The sequence below is a fragment of the Podarcis tiliguerta genome, assembly GCF_965153285.1.
Source record: "Podarcis tiliguerta genome assembly, chromosome: 2".
Classification (NCBI taxonomy): Eukaryota; Metazoa; Chordata; class Lepidosauria; order Squamata; family Lacertidae; genus Podarcis; species Podarcis tiliguerta.
Genome location: NC_139535.1, coordinates 118203904 through 118227448, shown reverse-complemented (window position 1 = coordinate 118227448; position 23545 = coordinate 118203904). Strand labels below are relative to the sequence as shown.

Sequence of the window (23545 nt, the reverse complement as noted above, 5' to 3'; positions counted from 1 at the left end):
TGCTTCACAGAAGGTCTCTTCCTCTGTAGTCCTTTGGCCACATTTGCTTCAAGGGTTTGGCTGAGAATTGAAATTGCATGCAACGAGGACCTTTGCATCTGTCCATCCCTTTTGCTCAGGGAGGCTGCGATGGGGCGAGGTTGGGCTAGAAAGCGTAGCTTCCTCAAGGCAGGTATCCTGCTTCGAAACGTGCGAGGGGGCGGGAGGAGGGGCTGCATCCCCGCGCCACGCCGCGAGCGGGCAGCCATTCCTTGCAAGAAGACCCTGGCGGACTGCGATGCGCGTCCCCCTTTGTGCTCCTGTCGCTAAGACGCGCAGCATTTCCGCGCCCGGAGCACCTTGGCTCCTTCAAGTAAATCCGAGGCCGCCCTCGGGGCATCCTTTGCGAGAAACTGCTGCTGCGTTGAGTGCGAAGGCTCCGTCCCCACGTGCATCCTCCAGCCCCTTCTGCTTCCGCCGCCCCTCGCCATAGGATGATGGCTGCTCTGGGGATCAGGAAAGGAAGCAGGAGAGGCAGCGAGCCCCGTTTCTCCCGTTCCAGGAGCAAGCCTGGGAAGCGCATGCGCCTCCGGGCCGCTGCCGCGTAGTCCCCGCTTGCCGCCCCCCCCCCGCCCGCCTTTCCCTGGGAGCCCATGACGTCAGGCGGGCCGAGGGCGGCGCGAGCTCCATCAGGCGGCGGAGGCTCCTGGTGCGCCAGGCGGGCAGCGGGCGGCGGGCAGGGCTGCTTTTCCTGCGTCCGGCGGCGGCAGTAGGCGCTGGAGCAGCTCGTGCATAAAGCGCAAGCGGGGCGCCCCCGGGCTTCAGTGTGGGCATCCTCCCTCCCGCACCACCCAGGAGGGGCTCGCAAGCGGGGAAGGAGCTGCCGCTCTCCGTTTGCCTCTGGATCCAGAAGGACCCCTCTTTTCCCCTCCTTTCTTCTTCTCGCCCGCCCCGCTCATTCCTGCCTCTTTCCCTCCATGCATCATTCCTGGGAGCCTCCGATGGTCGTTGCCATTACCTTGCCTCGCATCTAGTGCACCGGGGGCGGTGGGTTGCCGATTGCCCCCCCCTCCTCCTCCTTTTCCCTGCATGCAACCTCCCTTTCTTGCTCAGGAGGGCTGAACCCTCTCCTCTCTCCCCTCCCCAGCCTTTGCCGCTGCTGCTGGGCTCGCTCATCTCCTGGGCTGGGAGGGAGAGAGGAGGAGGGAGAGGGGCTTTTCCTTGCGACCCCCCCCCCCCCGCCGCTCTTCCTTCGGTGGATGTGGAAAGAATCGAAGACCCCTGGAAAGACAGGGTGAAGAAGGAGACCCAAGAAGAAAAGAAAGCGGTTATAGCTGCGAGTCTTCTGTGGACTGTCTAGAGCGCTGATCTTATTTTTTAATATATTTTTTGCACAAGCATGCTGGCCCACAGGCTAGAAGTGATGATGGGGCCCTTGCTGCTTTTGCTAGGATTTTTGCACATTTTCGCCCCTATTTTTGCCCTTGAAGGTGAGTTTAAAACCTTTTCTCCCTCCTTTTCCTCTCTTCCATGCCTTCTGTCTTCTCTTGAGCTCTGTTTAAATGAATGAATGCCAGTCCTTATTACGTTGTCTGCTTGCAGTTATCTTCCTCAGTATAAACAATAACACCCTCCCCCCTTTTTGCAGTAAGGGTAGCTCTTCCCAAAACGGCAAGGGGTGGGTGGCTGGGTGGGGGAGATCGTTGCTCGTAAGAAATCAGCATATTGTTTGCAGTTTAGAACAAAGCTGCATTTTTTAAAAAGCAGGGACTGTGTGGAAGGGGGTGTTGCATATTTGGCATTCATCACTAGCCTAGCCTGTCCCCCACCCTCAATGCCTGCAAAATTCTGCCTGTTGTATGTATTACTTTACAGGAGACAATGGATGTCTGTGCATGAATATATATGCTAATACAGGGATTGGAGTTTTGTATTATTTTTAAGGGGGTTGTGGTGGGACAAGGCTATAGAATTAAGACCCGCTTCTGTGAGATATATTTCTTAATGAATTCACAGTGTTGAATGGAGGTAACACAGGAATGTCACCACACACACACACACAGCCAGTGTGCAGCGTTAAAACACAACTGGAGCAAAGCTGTGCTGAATAGAGTCATGTTTTCTCCAGATCCTCACATTCACTAGTTGTCTTTTTCCAAAAACTGCACCTCCTAGTTTTACTGGCACATCCAGACCAGGGAATGCCAAGTAGTGGAAGTAGTTGCTTCATATTGAAGTCTTCTTCCATTTCCTTTCCTGTTTCAGTAAATAAATCATTTGCTCTGAGGTTTGCAGTGCCTCTGCGTTTCCTTCAGCCTCTTCTGCTCCATTGTCATCTTATGGTATTTTCGCTTAAAGATCCTACCTCTGCTGGCAAGAGAGCTATAAAATGGGGAGTTGAAAATCCATCTGTGAAATGACACTGTGCTGTGTGTGTAAATGACAAATCGGTCAAGTATTCATATTTAATTGACTGTCCTGAAGATGTAGCTGAATGCCCTCTGATACAGTCGGTTAAACTGGAGACATCCAGGCAATTTAAATGTGATGGAATCTTGGCTGTAAAAAGCATCTGCTAAATCAGTCTTCCCTGCCACCCCCACTCCCCTCAATTCCCCTCCAAAGCCAAAAGGAGGAGAGGCTGCACTGCGCCCTGAGTGCATGACATAGCAGATACTGAAGACAACAAGGCAGAGTTGAGAGCGGTACCATGTTCTCAAGCCAGTTTGGAAGAACAAAAAAACCAAGGATGGGGTGCTTTTCCCTGGGGGATCAGGGCAGGAAGACAGGAAGGTGGTGCTTGGGGAGTGGCTAGTTAGTTGCAAAAAAAAAAAAGCCGTGGATCACCAATGTGGCTTAGGAATGTGCTTATTTACTCTGCTGACATGGGGAATTTAAGCATGATGGGACAGAGAAGAGGCAAAGAGGCTGCCTGCCATGCTTTTAGCTGAAGTGGTAGCTGCAAACTGGAGGCTTCTGTGGCTTCATCTCCCCCCCCCCCAGCAAAAAATGATGACAGATAACGAATTAACTTAGCTTTGCCAACCCCAAACCCTCTGCATCACATTTTTCACATATTATTCATGTGTGTGTGTGTGAGAGAGAGAGAGATTGTCGTTCTTGAAGGGGTTGGCATGACATTAGTTTCTTTTTTTTAAGCCTTCCTTCAAAATAGACTTGTTTTCTGGGATTTCTCACTAAGTTCTGTTGTGCAAGTCATAACTTTGGGGCTCTGGGGGTTTTTTTGGGGGGGGAGTTGAGAGTTCCATTTTGGGGCCCTTCGGCTGCTACATTTAAAATGTGTGTGCCATGCTGGTGGTCTTCTCTGTACTGTTTACATGTAACATTTTGAAGTCATTTTGTGGTTTAGACTCCCTAGATGTTATTCATGGCTATCTCTTCACTGAAGAGGAATTAGTGACTTCTGTAATGTGTAGGCACTGTGGACCAGTGGTTAGACACAACCGTTGTGACAACTAATGACAAACTTCAGTGCATCTTGTGACTGAGCCATCATTGAGCAATCTGTCATTACTGCGTAGATTCAGAACTAAGCAGTTTCTCCTTTGCAGTTCTCCATTTTGACAAGTCTCTCTGGATGGCATCCACTTTCTGGGCTTGGTTTTGAACCAGGGCTAATGAAAAGCAGCTTAGCCCTGGAACTAGCCCCCCCTCCCTCGCCACTCTGGTGCAGGCCTGCATCATGCAAAGTAATAAGTGCTCCTTTGAGCATGTGCAGAGTGTGCTAGTTCCCTCTGAGTAAGTAGCTGATACAGAGGGATTCTGAGAAATACCTGCTAGGAGTAGGATTCTGTACATGCTTGAGTTTTTTTGAGTAAGCACTGCATTACCCTAACACCCCCCCTCCCCTTTTGCAGGACGGCTTTTCAAATCATGTAACTTCCACATTAGAACCTGCCTTCCCCAATCCTGAGCATGCCTCTTTGTTTGTTTGGTCAGCTAGCATCTCTTTTGTACTTCTGATTCTACACGCCTTCAGACCTTTTTAGTCCAGTCCTAACTCACCTCCAGTGTAGACATTTGCGTTGCAGTCACTTACATATCTGACCCATCATGACTTTCTTTAGTTTTCTGGACTTTGTGTCTCCCTTTAGTCACTGGGGGGTCCAGTACTTTACTGGTGTACCATTTTTCTGTTTGCTTGGCTGTTTAGAAGCTGGGGATAAGTAGACTAAGTCATACTCTCAGTGGTCTCATTGAGATCAGTGGGTTTAAGTTACTCAAGTCTGTGGATTTTGACAGTGCACAAAATACCCCAGGCGTGTTTTGCAACTGGTGCTGGTCCAGGTGCAACCACATGGAGATATCTGGATGCCAGCTTGGTGAATGACATCTCCATCTGGCTGGCCCCTCCAGCTTTCTTCAGCAGGTAAGGAGAAGAGCTTATTTATTGCATTTATATCCCACCTTTTCCTCCAAGGAGTACATGGTTCACCCCCTCCTCAGTTAATCCCTACAACGACCATGTGAGGTGGGTTCAGAGACTGTGACTGGCCCAAGGTCACCCAGGGAGCTTCATGACTGAGGGGGGATTTGAACCCTGGCCTTCCAGGTCATAGTCCAACACTCTTAACCACTACACCACCCTGGCTTCCTAGAGTACGTCTGCTCTGGAACAGCTATATAAATTTAGTAGGCAAATAAATAAGGGGAAAGCAAAATGTCACTTAGAGAAGGATTTGAAATAGTTTCCTTGAAGCTTGAATTTGTTTTATCCTGGATTATTTTATTTGATGTTTTAATGTGTTGTAAACTGCTTTGAGATTTTTTCTTCAAAATATAAAGCGGTATTGAAATGATGATGATGAATAAAGCTCCTCGCAAAAAATAAAATAAAAAGGCGTCTAGACATTCTGTTGTGGCGAACGTAACCCAGGTTCAAGGTGCCTTTTGGTGATTAGCTTGTATATCTGAGTTTCTAGCAATGTATTTTGGTGGATCTACTCAGACCAACATTGGGTATCACCTTCTGTGCAGTTTATTTCTGTGGCTGTGCAATGCTGGATATAGAATTGCTGGTTCTCTTAATGCACGTGGAACATCTGTATCAGAATAAAGCAGAGCTTCCTGTAGCCAGACACAAAATATGTCCAATTATAGAGGGTGAACCTTAATTGAGATGGTCTGGAGTATAATGGGCAGCCACTGTGTGTCACAGGTGCGATAGGAAGCTGGGGTGGGGAGCAGTATTATAACATGCCTGGATAGGAGCAGAAGAGCCCGTAGGTGTGATAAACATGCAGTATTCAGGGTCAAACTGACTGAGGGCTCATCCTTTTGTACTGCATTTCTAGCCACAGACCTGGGCTTTAAAGCTCCATGTCTGAGTGGATTTTGTTTTTATCCTGGCACTTTCCCCGGGGAAACCTTCATTTTACCACTCAATTGGAGCCCCTGGCAATCTGGTTTTCCACGGATTGCCATTTGCTCCGATTCAGTGGTAAAACATGGTTTTTCCCAGGGAAAGTGCCAGGACAAAAATGAAAACTCAGACACGGAGCTTTAAAGTGCAGACCAGTACCTGGAAAGCAGTGTGCAAAACTGAGCCCTCAGTTGCAGCGAACATGCTTAACATTCAGAAGCTCCCAAGTTTAGTTGCTGGTGTCTCCAGTTAAAAGGAGTCAGGTAGCAGGCATTGCTAAAGACCCGTCACCACAGGCAACCCAGTGGAGTCATTGGCAGCCAAAGCAGATGACACTACTGGGTAAGGTGGACCAATAGCCTGCCTTGCCCTGGCCTATAGACCTGGTTACAGCATAAAAGTTGTACCCTGTACCTTGACTTACCTTTCTCATTCTGTGCAGCTGCTGCCTTCTTTCCAGATCCCCAAAGGCACACGCCTCCATTGTCTCCCAAGACAGACAGATGCCAACAACAGCAACAATACTAAATGTAGCACCACCCCAAGGCACAGATTGGCCAGCTGCATATGTTCTGTAGGGTACACCAGAGTAGCACCATTTCATTATTTGGATTCAACCTGTGGCACACACTCTCTATAAAGATCAGCTTTTATTGGTGCAGAGTTTTAGTCGGTGGTAGTATATATGAAAAACAAAATATGGGTGGGCAACCAAAACTTTTCAGAGAGGTTTGGCTAGGAGATATATGATGGAACTAGAACCTACTTTGCAAAGTATGGCAATCAACCTCACAACAAAAGTTCAGCAGGCTGAAGTTTCAGTGGCTGCGCCGTTGGAAAGTTCCACCCATGTGGTGCTACGGATAAGGAGTATAGTTCACGAGGAACTCCTCATGTGTTGAAACCAGTGTGGGAATGCTCCAAGCCCTTTTGTTTCTGTGTAGTTTATATAGGAGGAAAAACATTAGACACCTTCTAAGATAACGTGCGAGAGAGGAATACCTTTGTAGGGGAAGCTAATTTGCTTTCCCTTCAGCTGATTTGAAAAACCATTACTGCTTTTTTTGTTTGTGGATTTTTTTAAAAAATGTGGCACGTTGTAAGGAGATACCTTGCACTTTCTCAGATCAGCTGTTCATCCTGTCTGATGTTGCCTACCCTAGTAGACAGCAGCTGTCCAGCTCTCAGTCTGAGGTCTTTCCCCATTCTGATACTTGAGACCCTTTAACAGGGACTGAACCGGGGATTTCATGTATGCCAAGCACGTGCTCTACTTCTGAGCTCTTGCCCTCCCCCCCCCCCATGTTATCCCCTTTGAAATTAGGTTGGTTCTTTCCATTGGCTTGTAGAATCTTGAAAGCGAGCAGCTAAGAGCTTTCATTTCTCCCTTTCTGGCTCAGATTTTATAATTGCCTTGTAGCCCATTCCTAAATTATGCTCTGCCAGCATACAAATGCTTAGGATAGATCTACCACCAGTTGTACAAGCACTGTGTCACAAGACACAACATTGTGCTATTGTCACTCAGGCATTATGCTGGCACCACTGGAGCAATTAGCAAAAGCGGTTTCATGCCTCCACCATTTCTTCAGACATTTGTTGTAGAAACCTTTTTTTAAAAATGCAGTTTGAGATAGTCACAGTTCAGTTGTGAATGTCAGAATTTCACAATTCTGCCTTTTCACCAAGCCTTCGAAATCTGTAAGACTAATCCTTAGCCCATTTAGTTCAGTGGGATTTACTTCTGAGTCAGTGCTCTTAGAATTTTGGCACATTATTGTTTAGGTATAGCCCTAAGTGTATCAGTTGCATGTGAATTACAATCCCAACATGGGAGTGACCATAGCTCAGTGGTAGAGCTTGAGATGCTCAGGTGGTCCTAGGGTTGATCCCTACCATCTCCAGTTAGGTGCCAGGTGATGTGAGGGCTCTGGAGAGCTGCTGTCAGTCGGATGGACCAATGGTTTGACTTGGTACACTTGTCAGGGAGCTGCGATGGAGCTGTGGTTGGCTCCTGAGTGTACAATTAGTGTCGAACCCTCATTTGCCTCTGTGCAATTATTATGTGAAGTGGCCTTACAAGAGTATCTGATCTTGAGTCTTTTTCTGTGGTAATTATCCTCACATGGGTTTTATTTTGCATTGAACCCTGAGTCTTTGTTTGCAGGCTGATTTATTTGTTGAACTATGGATTGCAAGCCCTTGTTTTCTGCTCTGTGGTCTTTATCGCTACGGGCTCAAGAATGGAATTGCCCTTGAGTGGAAGCCAGTAGGGAACGGGCCTTCTGAGAGCATTCTGGTCTGCTTTACTTTCTCTTGCTCTCTTTTTCTTCAGCTGAAGCATTGTAAACTAGTCTGGCTGCTGACTGCAACGGCTGCCGCCCAAACTCTTATATAACATGGGTGGGTAGGTGTGTGTGTGTGTGTGTGTGTGTGTGTGTGTGGTGGATTATTATATATGTGAGCTGAGCGATGTTATGAAGTGCTGCATGTTAGTACTTGTAAGTCTTCTGTGGCCCTGTCTCTGTGCTGTATGATGCTGTAGCCTTGGCTGAAAGGACACTGGGAGGTGGGCCTAGTGAACCAAAGCTCTCACCCTGGTTGGCTGTATGCAGGGGCATTTTAACATATATAGTGGTAGGCAACTAGCAGCCTGGAGATTCAAGCTAGGCCCCAAAGCCTTTCTGTCTGGGCCCTAGCAGAGGTCTTGTTCCCCAGGACAGCCCTCTCCCCCTGCCACTCTCACGTGTGCTTTTTAGACACCACAGTAGTCTGGATTACACAGATAGCAGATGCGGTGATACATTTGTTCCTGTACTGTACCACTTGAGACCACAAGTGGGGGAGTTCAATGACTTAATACTCCACATATTCAAACAAACACACTTCTTGCACATAGAAACCTGATTTCAGACCAGAGGGTTCTTGCCTCACTTTTAACGTGTGGTAGGTTTTCTTTCTTTCTTTCTTTCTTTCTTTCTTTCTTTCTTTCTTTCTTTCTTTCTTTCTTTTGTGTTCAAACATGCTGTTTCCACCACAATCTGTAATGTAATCTGGGAACAGTAATGTAATCTGGGTACCACACTCTTCATTGTTGTATCTACAAGATATGCTCTAGTCCAGGGGTAGGCAACCTTTTTATACCTACCACCCACTAATGCATCTTTCTTGATGGTAAAATTTCCTTACCGCCTGCCGGTGCTCAATGGAAGGAGGATTCAGCTTGTGCCATAGAACCCCCTCCCACCCACCTAGAATCCTGAAACGCCCACTGGTGGGCGGGAGGGACCAGGTGGACAACCCCTGGACTAGACTGTCAGAATTTATTTAATAAAATTGTATCTCACCAAGGAATTCAGGGCAACTTACATTGTTTCCTCCATTGGTACCCTGTGAGGTTGTCCAGGCTGAGAGGCAGAGAGAGAGGTGTCTGTCACAGTGAGCTTCATGGCTAAGTGGGGATCTGAATTCTGATCTCCCTAGTGATTGTCCAACACAAATACTCTCTTGCTGCCCAGTATTTACTCACTCACATGCATGAAGCATTTGAAGTTTTTCGTTTTTCTACTTTCAAGCATGATATAAAATTTATGAAATGAAATAAGATAAATGGTTGGTAGCTGTGGGGGACAGCTTCAGTTGCAGGTTGTGGGAAAAAGAGTAAAAGGCCATTTGCCTGTGTCACAGCTCCTGCAAGAGTGAGTCTGTGAGTGGAGCCAAGCTTCCTAGGCCTAGCTCAGGTCAATTTTTCCCTTTCTCCCATTTCTTATACATGCCCTTCTTAACCCAGGAGGACATGATATTCTCCTCCCAATTTTCTGAGTACTTGTTGATCAGTTCTTCCCTGATGGTGAGGACCAGATCCAAGATAGATGATCCCCTTGTTGCTTCTTCCACCTTCTGGGAGAAGAAAGTGTCAGTGAGGCAACAGAGAAATTTGTCAGACCTTACATTCTTGGCAGAGTTTGAGTTCCAACAGATATTGGAGAAATTGAAGTCTCCCATGACTACTATATCTCTCCTTTTTGAATGTTTGGCAATCTGCTCTAGGAAAGCATCACCCAAGTCTTCAGCCTGGCTTGGCAGTCTTTAGCAGACACCCCCCCCCCCCACAGTAAGGTCTCTGTTTTTCTCTTTCCTACATTTTTTACCCATATACTCTCAATCTGCTTTCCATGGTCCAGGTCATGAAACCTTGAAACTTGACATTTTCTCCCAATCATGTTTTGGGAATAACTGTACAGTAACAGGCTTGCAAATAAACCAGTGTTAGATGGGCAGACTCTTGTGATGCATCCATTATACCTCTGAATACCAGAGATGTTGTGCTCCTGTCCTGCTTGTGGATATCCTGCCATCATTTGGTTAGCCACTGTGAGAACAGGATGTTGAACTAGATGGGCCATTGGCCTAATCCAGCTAAATACAGTTGCCATGTGAAATATATCTGCCAGGCTAGATTAGTTGTTGTGTGACTCCCGTAATTTTAGCATTCAGACTTCAGCAAGCTTTACTTGGATGGGAAGAGGTATAAACCTTGTTGCAAATTCACAACATCTCTTTAAAGGATAACTTGTCTAGCTTGTAGAATGCTATTATGGACTGAATGCCTTAAAACACCCACCCACCCACCCTGTGTTTTATATTGTTATTTCTGAAGTGTATCATTAATTAATAAGAGTTGTTGACAGAATACACCCACTGGGGAAAAATATTTAGTGTTTATCCATGTGAGCTACCAATTCCAAGATTTTGACAACTACAGTCAAACTATAGTAGATGTTTATACCTGTACAGAAGGTAGGAAGAGAGACAGGAAGAATACTAGAGATCAGAAACAGTCTTATTCTTTCTGGAGAAGTGCCTGCCTATTGTCCTTTTCCTATGCCATATCTGAAAAAGATATTTTCATGACAGAGACCCAGACTGCAAATGTTGTACCCTTCGGAGTCAAATATTTAATAAAAAACTAAACAACTCATCACTTCATAGAATCATAGAGTTGGAAGGAACCTTCGAAATCAGCTGATTCAATCCCTTGCTCAATGACAGGAATCTTTCAACTGCAGCTTCCCTGACCTTTGCTTAAGTACCTCCAGCAAAAAGGAGTCCCCCCCCCACCTCCCCCACGGCAGTCTGTTCCTCTGTGAAAACTGCTATTACCACTTGGAGGTGTCTCCTAATCCAGCCTTCGCCAACTTGGTGCCTTCCAGCTGTTTGGGACTACAGGTGTTTTAGTCCAAAACGGCTAGACAGCACCAGGTTGGCCAATACTGTTCTAATACCTAGCCAAAACCTCCCACTTGGATTTTCTACCCATTATTCTAGTCCTGTCTTCTGGAGCAACAGAGGAATAAGTCTTCAGATATTTGAAACCTGCTATCATATCTCTTTTTAATCTTCTCCAGGCTACAATATACTCACCTGCCTTCTAGTGGTACCCCCAAGTCTGCCTCCCCAGGCTGATTACCTCACACTGCATAGTTGTAGGATGTACCTGTACATGATCTCTTTAAATTGTAATCATAAAAATAGGGGGGGGGGATTCAAAGAAGACACGAATATCCATGGGGATGTGGCCTTGCATAGTTGCATGGGGAAATGTACATCTGAGTATGTCCAGGGCACCAATATGCCATCTATTTTCTCTGTGATGCTTTGGCAAGGTAAAATGTCTTTTGATAGTGCAAACATAAGTCCTCTGTAATCCTCTGCAGAAACAACACTCTACATGTTGTGGGATACAGTTTGAATGCAACGATATGTTCATTGTGTGACAATCCCACAAGAGTAAAAGTTAGTGTGGCTGTATATATCTGCAGAATGTTGACACAGGAAAGAATCCAGGCAAATAATTAAAAAGGGTGGTAGTAACATGCCCTGCTTTGCTCTGCTCTTGGAAATCCTGGAAGGCTCCTACGCTTTGGTGTAATCTGCTGAACTCTTAATGCTTCCCTAGCCTTGGGGAATATTTGCACTGTAAACATATATATCAACCTTATGTCATTCTAATCCCCACTGCTTCCTCCAGGTAATCCAGAAGATTGCTGGTTGGGTGAAGATGCTGAATATTCTATATAATTGACCTTCCTCCCAGAATAATAACAATAACAATAATATTGTATATGCTGCTTACTACAAAAAGCATCTCAAGATGACTTACATTTTTTAAAAAAACGCGTACAAGTATCAAATTTAAAAATACATTAATAACTTAAAGTGCTCATCCTGCAATAACATAAAAAGGGCACATGCTACCCTTTCCAACTAAAAGATAAATACAAATTGGGAGCAAAGTGCCTGGATGAATAGGAATGTCTTCACCCTCTCCCTGAAAGCTTATAGTGACGTCAATAGGCTCATCTCTCTGGGGAGAGCATTCCACATTTGGGAAGCCATCCCTGAGAAGTCCTGGTTTCATGTTGATGCCCTCTGTAGCACCCTCAGTTTATGGGGTTCCCTGGGAAGAACCAGTTTTAAGTTTGTACTTCAGTCTGTAAGAGCTCCTGGTGCATTTTGTTGCTCTGCTCCTGCTTGCTTCAGTGCATCCCCCCCCCCATGACATCTTTCACTAATTGAAAGCCGTCCTTCTTTCCCTTTTCACTCATTGCAAAAGGCTGCTGGATTCCTGTGCTGCCTTAGATTCTCCTGAAGTAGGGTAAGCTGGGGTAGATCCAGTAGGCAAGCAGAGAGATTTCCCTCTCATGGAACAAAGGCCTCTTTTCTCATATAACAAAAATCCGATTGCCTTGAGAACATAAGAAGAGCCCTGCTTTCTCCCTAAGAGGGCTGTTCTCTCTCTCACTCTCTTGCTCTCGGTTTGTGTGTGTCTGGAGTAAAAATTCCATCATATGCTGCACACACTTTTGCAGTCTAGCTTGTTACAGCCCAGACAGGCTTATTGTGTTGTCTACTTTGTTCAGGAGCTCTGGAGAACTATGTTGGTAGAAGTCCACCCTGGACTTGAACCCATCATCTCCTGAATCAGCCATCCATTGCCTCAACAATCACTACGTTCATCCTGCCAATTGAGATGCCTGTCCCAACCTAATTGCATTGTGTGCTGTCAAAGGAACAGAACAACTTGTCCAAGAAAAAAGAAAAAGACTCTCATGAGCAAATGGTTGTAAAAACTGAGTTCTTCCTCATCCCTGTCCTCTTTTGGGATGACATGAAATTTCACCATTTCCCCGCTGATATTTGAGCAATAGCATTTTCATCACAGGAGGGGTTTGCAAAAACGTCTGAATTGCTTGCCATTTGCGTGTTTACCAGATGGAGATAAAGATTCCTGAACATTAGGAAAGTATTTCAATTGTTATATTGCAAGGGGGAAGGACATTTTTTGGTGAAATGCTGGCTGTATACTGAGGTGATCTTGTGTGACTCAGTCCTCACACAATCAGACCTCCTGCCCCATTGTCTTTTTGGAGGTCCAGTAAAAGTCCTTTGCAATGTTATCATCCATTCCAACTTTTTAATCACCAGAATACTTGGAGCACGGTTTCCCTCTTGCGCAGAAACATGGTCCCCTAATCTCAGTTGGGCCCCAGTGAAGTAGTGAAATCAAAGGAGGCTAAGAGATTGATTATGGCAGGGGGTCCCCAACTTTTCCTAACCAGAGAGCACATATGGAAGTTTAAGAGACTGGTGAAATTTAAGAGGCTGGTTTAAGAGACCATTTCACAGAAAGAAAAATTGGTGATTACAACCCATCACAGCAACACACCTTCACATACCCTGAAACAAGTAATATACAGTTAACAACAACAAAAAGGTAGACCACAGCATCTCATTCACTCCCCAGAAAATTATGATTGTTACCAAAGTTTGTTTCCTTCCACCTGGTTGATGAACTACTAATGCTGAATAGAAGTGTGCAAGTCAGGGGAGCCAAACTTTTAAGGCACATTTAGGCTTCCCATATGTCAGGGAAATTCCTGACATGTCCTGGTTTTTGGGTGTAAAAATGGTGTTGGAGGAATTTTGTCAAATTGGCAAAATGTCAGGAAAAACCCGGATGTATGGCAACGCAATGGAAAAAGCAGCGGAAACAGCTCCAAAAAGCTTTAAATCACTATTTTTGGGCTCAACAATTTTGGGGGCTTCTTAAAAACAACTTTGTGGGCTCAACAACTTAATGGGTGTCAGGAAATTTTCCATTTGGCAACCTTAGGCACATTAATAATAATAATAATAAAATTATTATTTATACCCCACCCATCTGGCTGGGTTTCCCCAGCCACTCTGGATGGTTTCCAACAGAATATTAAAAACACGATAAAACACCAAACATTAAAAACTTCCCCAAACAGGGCTGCCTTCAGATGTCTTCTAAAAGTTACATAGTTGTTTATTTCCTTGATATCTGGAGGGAGGGTGTTCTACAAGATGGGTGCCACTACCGAGAAGGCCCTCCTGGTTCCCTGTAACCTCACTTCTCACAGCGAGGGAACTGCCAGAAGGCCCTTGGATTGAGAGTGAGATCTTTGAGTGAGTGCTATGGCTGCTGCTGTGTCCCTTCTCCCTTAGATGATCCCCTCCATCTAAGTGTGTGTGAGAAAGCACACACACTTTGCTTTTCTAAGGATTCTGAGTAAACTAATTTGAGGTTTGACTAGTACATAGAGATGAAAGAGGAAGTGAGCAGCAGCACCACTTTTCAAATTTCCTTCTTCAGTTCTGTGTACCTTTCAAGGAAAGAAAGGGAGCCATCATCACCACCTCAAGTGGGCAGGGATTGTGGAAGTGGGAGGCTTTGTGGGCACCATGGGAAGGCCTCAAGGGTGCCATGTTAAACTATCTTGTTACACATTGATCCGGGCAGGCAAGTGAGTTGGTAGGCTGGTTGTTGGTGGGTTAGTGTCATGAAAGAACCTGGAAGCAGGATTTCTTTGAAACAGGCATGCATTGTTAGATACAAATTTCCTTGGATCTTCGGATGGGTCTTCCTCCAGAGAGTGTTCTTTCGCTAGTAACATGGCAAGTGTCCTTAAGTTTAAGCAACAGAAGTAGTCTTAAGACCTTTCCTTCTGAGCTTGTGTTTTGTGGCTAGGTTTTAAGCAGATATGGAATTACTGTAGTTCAGTAGATTTTTATAGTTTTTTGGGGGAAGGAGGAACCACAAACCTCTGTCCTAAAGTTTTGATAACCCACAAATAGCCTTTGGTGGAGATAAATGTTTCCGGGCAAAAATAAATGCACTAAAATTAGGGTAGACAAGATGCTGCTGACAGGAAAACAGTCCGGTATTGATGAGCACAAGGGAACTAGCTATGCTAATAAATAGCTTCCTTCTGTATCTCCCTTGTGGGAAGGAGAGTATCTGAAAAGTCACTTTCTTACAACAATATGAGAGATCAATCTGTCCACTATCCTTCTGCTGCTAACTGGTTCAAATGACATCCTGTTTATCTTAATATTTCCTGTTGGATCCTGGAGTCTCAAAAGAGTTCAGCGCTTTGGGGGTAAGAAGGGGAGTGGGAAATGAAACAAGGAATTTGAAGAGTGCATGGAAATTTAAAAACTTGGTTTTCCTTTGCAAGTCTTCCCCTTTTTACTTTTAGTTGCAAAAGAAAATGCAAAAGGGCCACCACCACCACCACCATCATCATTATTATTTATTTTCATTTCTATACCACATGGCGTTGGATTTTGATGTTACTTTTCTGTTCCAGGCCATTGCTAAATTATTAGCTTCTAAATTACAGGGTGTATCACACATCACAGGAGCAACTTGAGTGAGATGTGTGTCAGGGCTTTTCCCACTTTTTCCCAGTAGGTGTGAAGAATCTGAACTGAATCCGTCAAGAAATGACTGCTGTGGCAGAGATATGTATTTCCCCCGTGCTCAAAATGCAATATTTGGTTTTTGGGAAAATGTGATTCTTCCCCTGTTGGCAAGTCAGTTGCTTTTTCACAAATTAATATATGCCTATAAGAACCTAGCCTGTGTAGTTATAAATATTTACATTAATCGTTTGTTGAATGGCTTGCCAACAATATAAAAAGTATGAATATAAATTAAGTTTTAGAAACAAAATTTCCCTTTGTGGTTGCTTAGAGGCTGTTCTTAACTTGCTGCAGGCAAGTAACTAATTACAAGCCCAATTTAACCGACTTTCTTTAAGGCAGAAGTGGGCAGAATGTAGATCTGGATATGCAGCAGACCTCTGGTTGTTTTGCAGTAGATCAGCAAGAATGTCATATTCCCAGTTGATCAGCTATAGTAGCAACAAAAGTAAACCCCGCCCTACAAAATATACTGCTAAAATTTAGAAAGCTTATGCTGATCAGGAATGCCTTTTCTTGTGTGTGGAATGCTTGTGAGCTCCTTTCGGTTCTGGTAGCCAGAACAAAGTCCTGCGCACAGAATTCTTTAATTCTTTACTCCATCAGTAATGGATCTTGGGGTTCTAGCAGAAACCCATAGTAAGTAGGTCCAGCAAGCTGTAAGTCTGCCTATCCCTGCTTTAATGGACCTTAAGAGCCTTGCAGACTTTTAAATCAACTCCACTCTTCTCCGCAATTGGATTTAGTATTGGCGTTAAATTATGGCTAGCTTATGTATGTGAATAACCTTACATATGAAATGAGCAAGCTGTCTCTATCTCTCTGTTTTAAAATGTTTTGCAAAAATGGTAACCTTACAGTTTTAGTGAAAGTTATGGCGTATGGAGTGGAAAGACAACACACCAAAATAGGAGGGATGGGGAAGTGAGGAATCTTTTTTGGCTAATGGGGAATTGCATCTGCAAGCAAATCCACAAATTGCGTTTGCAGCCTAGCCAGAGTGTGTGCCTGTGTCTGCTCATGTGGGTGCTAAAATGAGGAATTATAGGATTTGTTTTAGGAACATAGGAAGCAGTGTGTGCAGCATTGTCTACGCTGACTCTAGGACTTCAGACAGAAGTCTTTCCCAGGGCTGCCTAGAGATGCTGGCGATTGAACGCAGGACCTTCTGCCTGCCTGAGATATGTCTCTTTCCAAATTCTACCAGTTCTACCGGGACACACATACAGAGTGAAAAGAATAATTGATAATTCATACCCCTCACCCTGAATATAAAACTGTTTTCAGGAAGGAATGAAGGAATTGAGAATGGACAAACTTTTTTTATTTTTACCCACTCCCCAAATCCTGGTTAACATTAATGTGATCTTCATTGCATTCCCTTCGAGTAACCAGAGAGAGGCATGTCTTCTTAGCCTCATTTTGCTTCAGTTTTCTCCAGAAGCGCTTCCACTGGAGTCAGAGTTGGGTGAAACATTCTCCACTCCGCCCCATCATTTTTTTAAAAAAAATAAAATCGAGCACTATTTTCCAGCCTTCAAAGCTTGAGCCTTGGTGCCCTGTCATAAGCCAATACATGTTACCAGCTGTGCGAAAACAGAGCTCCACCCTAACAGGAATGTGATTTTGGCTTGTCTCTCCGCATGTTCTTGCCTTCCCAGCGTTCTCTTTTTTATGAAGTGTTTTCCTGTGACAAGGGATATCTCTTTCTTCTTCGTCTCTCATTTAGCTAGCCTGACCTTCTTGCTTGTCTCCCAGCCTGCCCGGATTTGCAAGGACAGTACTGTGGTACCTCGGGTTACATATGCTTCAGAAATATTACCTCGGGTTAAGAACTTTGCTTCAGGATGAGAACAGAAATCGTGCTCTGGTGGCGCAGCGGCAGTGGGAGGCCCCATTAGCTAAAGTGGTGCTTCAGGTTAAGAACAGTTTCAGGTTAAGAACAGACCTCCAGAACAAATTAAGTACTTAACCCGAGGTACCACTGTAGTAGCATTTTGGTTTCTAGAGTTCGTGCTCATTGTTACCTAGTCTGTGCCAAAGTAAAAAACAGCTACGCACGGTCACCCTACTTTCCCGTTCCCCCTCAGCTTGTCACGTGGACCTGCTGTAGATGTCATCTGGTCATTGGACTGGGCAGTCTGAAGTTTCCCTATGTGTGTGCTTATCCCTGTGTGCGTATCACTGTACACTCATTCCTTCCAGGAGGTTTGCATCGTACACAAGTGACCAAGCAGTATCTTAACAGTTTTTTGAGGGTTTTTTTTCTGCTCTAGGGATCAGGCCATACATCAGATAAGCATTGTCCAGGGTGATGATTGAAACAGATTCAAATTACTGGTGCCTCCCCAACATGCACATTTTTGCCTTAAGCTTTAGTTGACAATTCCCTGTGAGTAGCATCTGTGGTTTAAAGCAGGAATGGCCAACTGCTATAGTCTGTGGAGCCACTCCATTCTCTGGAGAGTAGACTTGGAGCTGGATCCTCCGCTGAAATGGAAAACCTTCCCCAACACACAGTGCAGCCAGGATGTTAATAAAATCCAAAGGGAGATAGCAACAAAATATAGATCAGGGATTGTCAGGGCATTCTATAAATCATTTGAAGTTCCTTTTTCAGTCAACAGAGTCACCTAGAAAGTCTTCCAGAATCTTCTTTCTTGGTTTGGCTCATCTGTTGGTGAATTCCCATGTAGGAGTAAATACCTCACCCATTCCAGTTCTGCTTAAAATATTTATTGAAGAATTAACATTACAGACTATACAACTACTGTCTTAAGGAAAATAAAGTAAAACTATGTACAGATAGTCATTCATCCTCTCCGTTCTTCAGCCATTCTTCTCTCCTTCAGAGCATGTCTAATAAAGAAGTCTGTTGCTAAGGAAACCTTGTTGCTGGGAGAAAACATGTTGCTAGGGGCCAAACCATGCAGTGATCATTTCAAATTGATTTTTAGATTACACTAACATTGGATGGGGGATCTGTGGCCTTCCAGATGTTGTTGGCTCATATCCCCATCATCCCTAACCACTGGCTAGACTGGCTGGGGCAGATGGGAGTTGGCATCCAACAACATCTGGAGAGTCAAAGGTTTAGCATGCCTGGTGTAGAGTATCTTGGCCTATTAAAATTTGAAATCATCGTGATATGAGTGAGCTAGCAGTAAATCACACCGTGCAAGCAGGAGTTAACTTTTTATTAGCAAGAACATGGTCTGCACAGACTTGGCAGAGTGTCAGGCCTAATGAGCAGAGCAGCTCATCCCTGGTAGGTTTTGCCCTATGCATCATTGCCAAGACTGAAAGCCCCCCCCCCCCAACTAGCTAAGCTCCTAGGTTTTCCCCAAGCAATCGGAGCCTGCATGAATCCAACCTCTTCTTTACCCTTTTCATGCCTCTTCTGGTTCTGGGAGCTTGTTGCAGCTGGAGGGGGAGATGCCTGTGACTCTCCCTCCTCCCACTCGCCTGCCTCAGCTTCTGCCTCTGATTCTGGACTTCTCTCTGCCACACACTCTCCCAGCTCACTAAGCCCGGTTACCTCTTCAGCTTCTGACACCTCCTCTTCCTTTTCCTCTCCCTCTGATCACTTATTGTTGTTCCACGACCACTCTCAGAGCTGTGAGCCATCCTCCCCAGCTGGTTCCTCCCATCATTCCTCTGCATCCAACCAGTCCCTGGCACATCCTACCCTTTCTCAGGCAGGTGGTAAGCAGATACCCCTACCACAGCTAAAATTGCTCCTAGAGCCAAATCTGGTGCGTGGGGTGCCTATTGGCCATCCCTCAACCTTGGGTCCCTATGTGTTCTTGCACTACAACTCCCATCATCCCTGACCACTAGCCAGGTTGGCTAGGAATGATGTGAGTTGTAGTCTAACCACATCTAGGGATGCAAGTTTGAGAAAGGCTGGCTTTGATCCTTTACAGCCTATCAGTCTAAAATGTGATGGATGCCTGTTGTTTACTCTCCCAGGGTTTATCTTGTCAATTGTCACACTCTTTCCTCAGACCACCCAACCAGGCACTCTTGTCTTGGGACATGGGTGCATGGTTGCCATTCTCAGTCACATGCCCTGTGGAAGATCCATCTGGTTGTTCATAGTAGCCCCTTCCTGGGTTGGATTGTATGCCTGAATGATGGAAATAAATAATTATTTTACAGTTTACACTGCTGAATGCCCTGTTGTGTCTTCGTTTAGAAGACATAAGAACACTTGGCTACTGTAATCCAAAGACTGCTAAAACAACATAGGAACTGTGCCGACAATACCTAGTAGGCATTCTGGGCTTGAAATGGCCATCTCTGTATGTTTTATCAGGGATGGCTAACCTGTGGTGTGTAATTTCCCCTCAAGAAGAAGAAGAAGAAGAGTTTGGATTTGATATCCCGCCTTTCACTCCCCTTCAGGAGTCTCAAAGCGGCTAACATTCTCCTTTCCCTTCCTCCCCCACAACAAACACTCTGTGAGGTGAGTGGGGCTGAGAGACTTCAGAGAAGTGTGACTGGCCCAAGGTCACCCAGCAGCTGCATGTGGAGGAGCGGAGACGCGAACCCGGTTCCCCAGATTACGAGACTACCGCTCTTAACCACTACACCACACTGGCTCTCAAGCAGTCCCCCCCCCCCCCCCCCGCTTCCATGCTATGGAGGCTATCACCAAACAGTCCAGCTTCAAAACTTATCCCTCCAAACAGTAGGTTCAGATAATCAGTTCCACCTCCATTATTGCTATAACGAAAGTACTGATAATGTGGTGATAGTAGTGACATATTCATGCAAATTTAAACCAGTTTCAATTTTAAAGCATCGTTTTAATTTCCAAAGAATTCCAGGAACCATAGAGTTTTTAAAGAAAAGTATTTTAATCACCGAAATCCCTGTCTGGGTAGTCATGATGGTTATGCCGACTTTCTTCTTCAGTATGGGCGTACACCCTAAGGGGTGATTTCACAGCTACAGCTGTCATGTTTTGGACAAGCTCCAGGCTGGGCCCTAATTCTGCTGGATTCTCAACATTCAGTGGCTGCAGAAATCATCATGCCTTGGGTGGTGCTGAGGAAAGGTTTTCTCGGTCCATTCTGAGACTCTCTGCAATATCATGTTCCTGCCATGCAGGCTCTGTGTGGTTCAGCCTGCTTTGCTTGCACCAGAAGAAGAAAGCACTTTGGTGTCCTTGTAGAGCATGAGAGAGAGAGAGAGAGATACTTTTTTTGTTTTTGACTGGTATGAATCATGCTGTTTCTGTCTTGTCTAACATCTTCTCTGTGCCTGGTCTCCTCCAAGGCCGGGCATGGGGAACCTTCGGTCCTCCTTTTTTTGCTGAACTCTAACTTCCATCGGCCCCAGCAAGCATGGGCCAGAGATGATGTGAATTGTAGTTCAGTGACACCTGAAGGGCCAAAGGCTTATAACACCTGTTCTAGGCCCTGCAGTCACAGGTGGGGAGAGTGCTCTCATCCTCGGGTCCTGCACAAGGGTTTCCCAAAGGCATCTGGGTATTCTGTTGTTATGTTCATCAAACAACCCAAAGTAGTGGGACAACATTGTGGGGTGGATGTGCCTCCTCCCTGAGAAGTCTGGAGGGTGGCAACATGATAATGATAATATGAAGAGACATAGAAGAAGGCAGATCATCTTCAACAACTCTGGAAAAGTAAGAGCTATGCTTCTAGAGTTGGATTTACTAACAAGATCTCATATTCAGTAGTGACTATTATTTTAAATCACTTGCATGTCTTTTGTTAAATGGTAGCATTCTGTTTTTGATTTAACCCTTCTGTACTTGTGGGGCCCATGCTAGAGTCAGTATCAAAACACAGGGCAGCAAGGGAAAGCGGTGTCACCATCACTCAGGGAAGAGGAGATTCTCTCCCACCCCTCTGACCCACCCACATAATAAGCAAGAGCATCTGCTGTGATCGGGAAGGAGGAGTGTGCTTTATTCCACTCACTTCTCATTGGCTGAGAGAAGGAAGGGGGCTGGCTCTTGGAAGAAGACTCTCTCCTACGCAATGTGGGCCAAAAGAGAGTTGGGCATTCTACACACATAGAAAAAAACATTCTGAAAATGCTTTTTTTAAAAGCGTTTTTAAAAATACATTTAATCTTCCATAGGCTCACCATCGCTATCTAGTGTCACATTGTATATTGCACTTAAAACGTTTTATTTTCAGCTGTATAGCGGAGTCTTCGGTCTGCTGGCAATAGCCCAACATCTGCCTTGCTTTGGGCTTCATACAACTTATGTCTTACTCAGAGCAGAGCTTTTCAAATTAGTGATTTCCATTAATCATTCCATTAATTTAAATGAGACTACTTTGAGACTTGTGAGTCTACTTTGGATACAACCCAGTGTTTTGTGTCTCGCCACTTTTTAAAAAAGGGATATAATGCTGAGTTCATAAATTTTCAGATTTTAAAATGATTTGAATTAACAAGCCAAATGGGCAACCTCTGCACCTGGCCAAGTCCTCTTGTGCCTTCTGGGGTTTTTTGTTTCAGCCGTGCTCTTCTTCTCTGGTGTCATATGGCCCTTGTTTTATTGCCACACTCTAGTATCATAGTGGAATCCTGTCATTCCACTTTCTTGTAGCATACTGCTCCTTGTGATGAGGAGCCTGGACCTGGAATCTGCTTTCCTGCTGCTCTGAGAATACACTCCTTTCTCTTGGGTGAAAGAAGCATTTATTTCAACAGATATATATATTTTGGGGGGAATAGTATTTCTGTCTGATCTCAAAGGTTCCAGAGAGACAGCAGTATTAAAACCATATTTCTTCCATTTGCTGTTTCACAGAAGACATGGGCGTATTTAAATCTCTGTCCTCTGCAGTATGTGTGAGCTGCTGTAGGGTGCTTGACATACCCTTCAGTCGGCAGAGACAGCATAAATTGCACATATGCTGCTAAACATGAAAGGCATGCCAGGATGAAGCTGTTTATTTGCCCTCTTCTACTTAGGTTTTTTCCACTCCTGCCTTCTAAAATGGCTGCCCAAGCCCTGATGGGAAATAGGGGGAAAGAAATCCAGGGAAGAAGGAAATGAAGATTCCTTTAGTCCAGGGATGATTGTCAGGGAGTCTGTAGGCCAGTTCCAGTGGTTACCGGCACTTTATCAGGCCCCCATATTCCTGCAGTTGGTGGAAATGTGGTGAATGGAGAATCACTTCCCAGGCCGCACTGTTTCTGTGGGTTCTGCCTCCCTTTCCAAGCTGGGGATGTTTGGATTTGGCAGGGGTATTGTCAGCAGACTGGAGTCTGAAAGATTCCTGGCTGTACAATTGCCTGGTCAAATTCTTAGTTTGATTCTCTTTTAGCTAGGTGGGATTTTTAAGAGGTGGGATAGAAATTCAAGAAATAAATTAATCGTGTGTCTCTCCCCCTCCATTTTTTTTTTGCATCCTCAGCTAGATGATCACAGTACTCATTATTTCTTTTATTGTACCATGTCTCCTCTTCAGTTCCAAACAGTCATTCTTAACTGGTCTTATGGTGGAGAGTGTGAGTTCCCCCCCCCTCTTGACTTTGTGTATCAAATCTCACAGCAATCTCGTTTTTGGAGTGGGCATCTATTTTGAGAGTTCTGTTTCTAAATAGTTCCCTCCCCCCTTGCAATCTCCTACTGCTTGCATCAGAGTTGTACCTTTGCAAGGCATTTAACTTTGTGCATTCTGCCGTTTATTATTTTTAACACCAGCAGCAACCCTCCATCCTCCTCTAAAAATTCTGCTTGCCGTAATTTGGCTGCTTTGTTGGGAGAGGAGATTAATTCCCACCCCCTACAATTTGGTAAAAGCTGAATACATAATTATTTACAGACCAAGTTTATGGTTCTTGTTTTTCCTGTTGATTTGCCTTTTTCAGCTACTTACGTCTAATACCACTTTGGCAGAGCACACAGTGCAACAGCAAATACTTTCTGCGTTACAGCTAAGCTAAAAATTCTTGTTTTTGTCCTGTCTGCCTTTAAAGAAAAGTGGGGCATGATGAAACTGCTTTCTAGAGCGGTTCTGCTGAGTCTTGCTTCAGTGCATAAGGAACTATTTTCCAGTGTTCCTGGCTGTCATACATGCTCAATATAGAATAGACTAGAATTTTACTTACTTTTTTTGCCAAAGAAGTTAACAACAGTAACAGACAAGTTGCAGTCTTGCAAACTCTTGAATCCTTTCCTAACTTCAAATCAGTAGTGTTACTCACAACCTTAAAAACTGCTTAAGAGTACAATCCTGTGGCTTTCTACTTAGAAACAAGTCTCACTGAGTACAATGGGGCTTGCCCCTAGATAAGTGTCTATAGGTTGCAGGGCTAAGACTTTCTAACATAGAAAGCAGAAAGCAGAGCTGTAATTTGGTTCAGGGGATGTGTGCATCGCTTCACATCGAAAGGGGA

At 44.8% G+C, this 23545-nt stretch overlaps 1 protein-coding gene across 6 annotated transcripts in view; it reads left to right on the top strand.

The window, feature by feature from the left end:
• The first annotated feature begins 623 nt into the window (after positions 1-623).
• LRP1 (LDL receptor related protein 1) overlaps positions 624-23545 on the top strand; it is a 306533-nt gene continuing 283611 nt past the window's right edge. For 2 of the 6 annotated variants that reach the window (XM_083428171.1, XM_083428172.1), the window contains exon 1: positions 653-1469. In XM_083428171.1, the coding sequence (XP_083284297.1) occupies positions 1379-1469 (91 nt within the window). In that variant the 5' untranslated portion in view covers positions 653-1378. Of the gene's footprint in view, positions 1470-23545 lie in introns of all 6 variants that reach the window. The other 4 variants (XM_083428173.1, XM_083428174.1, XM_083428170.1 and 1 more) reach the window with 4 other exon arrangements.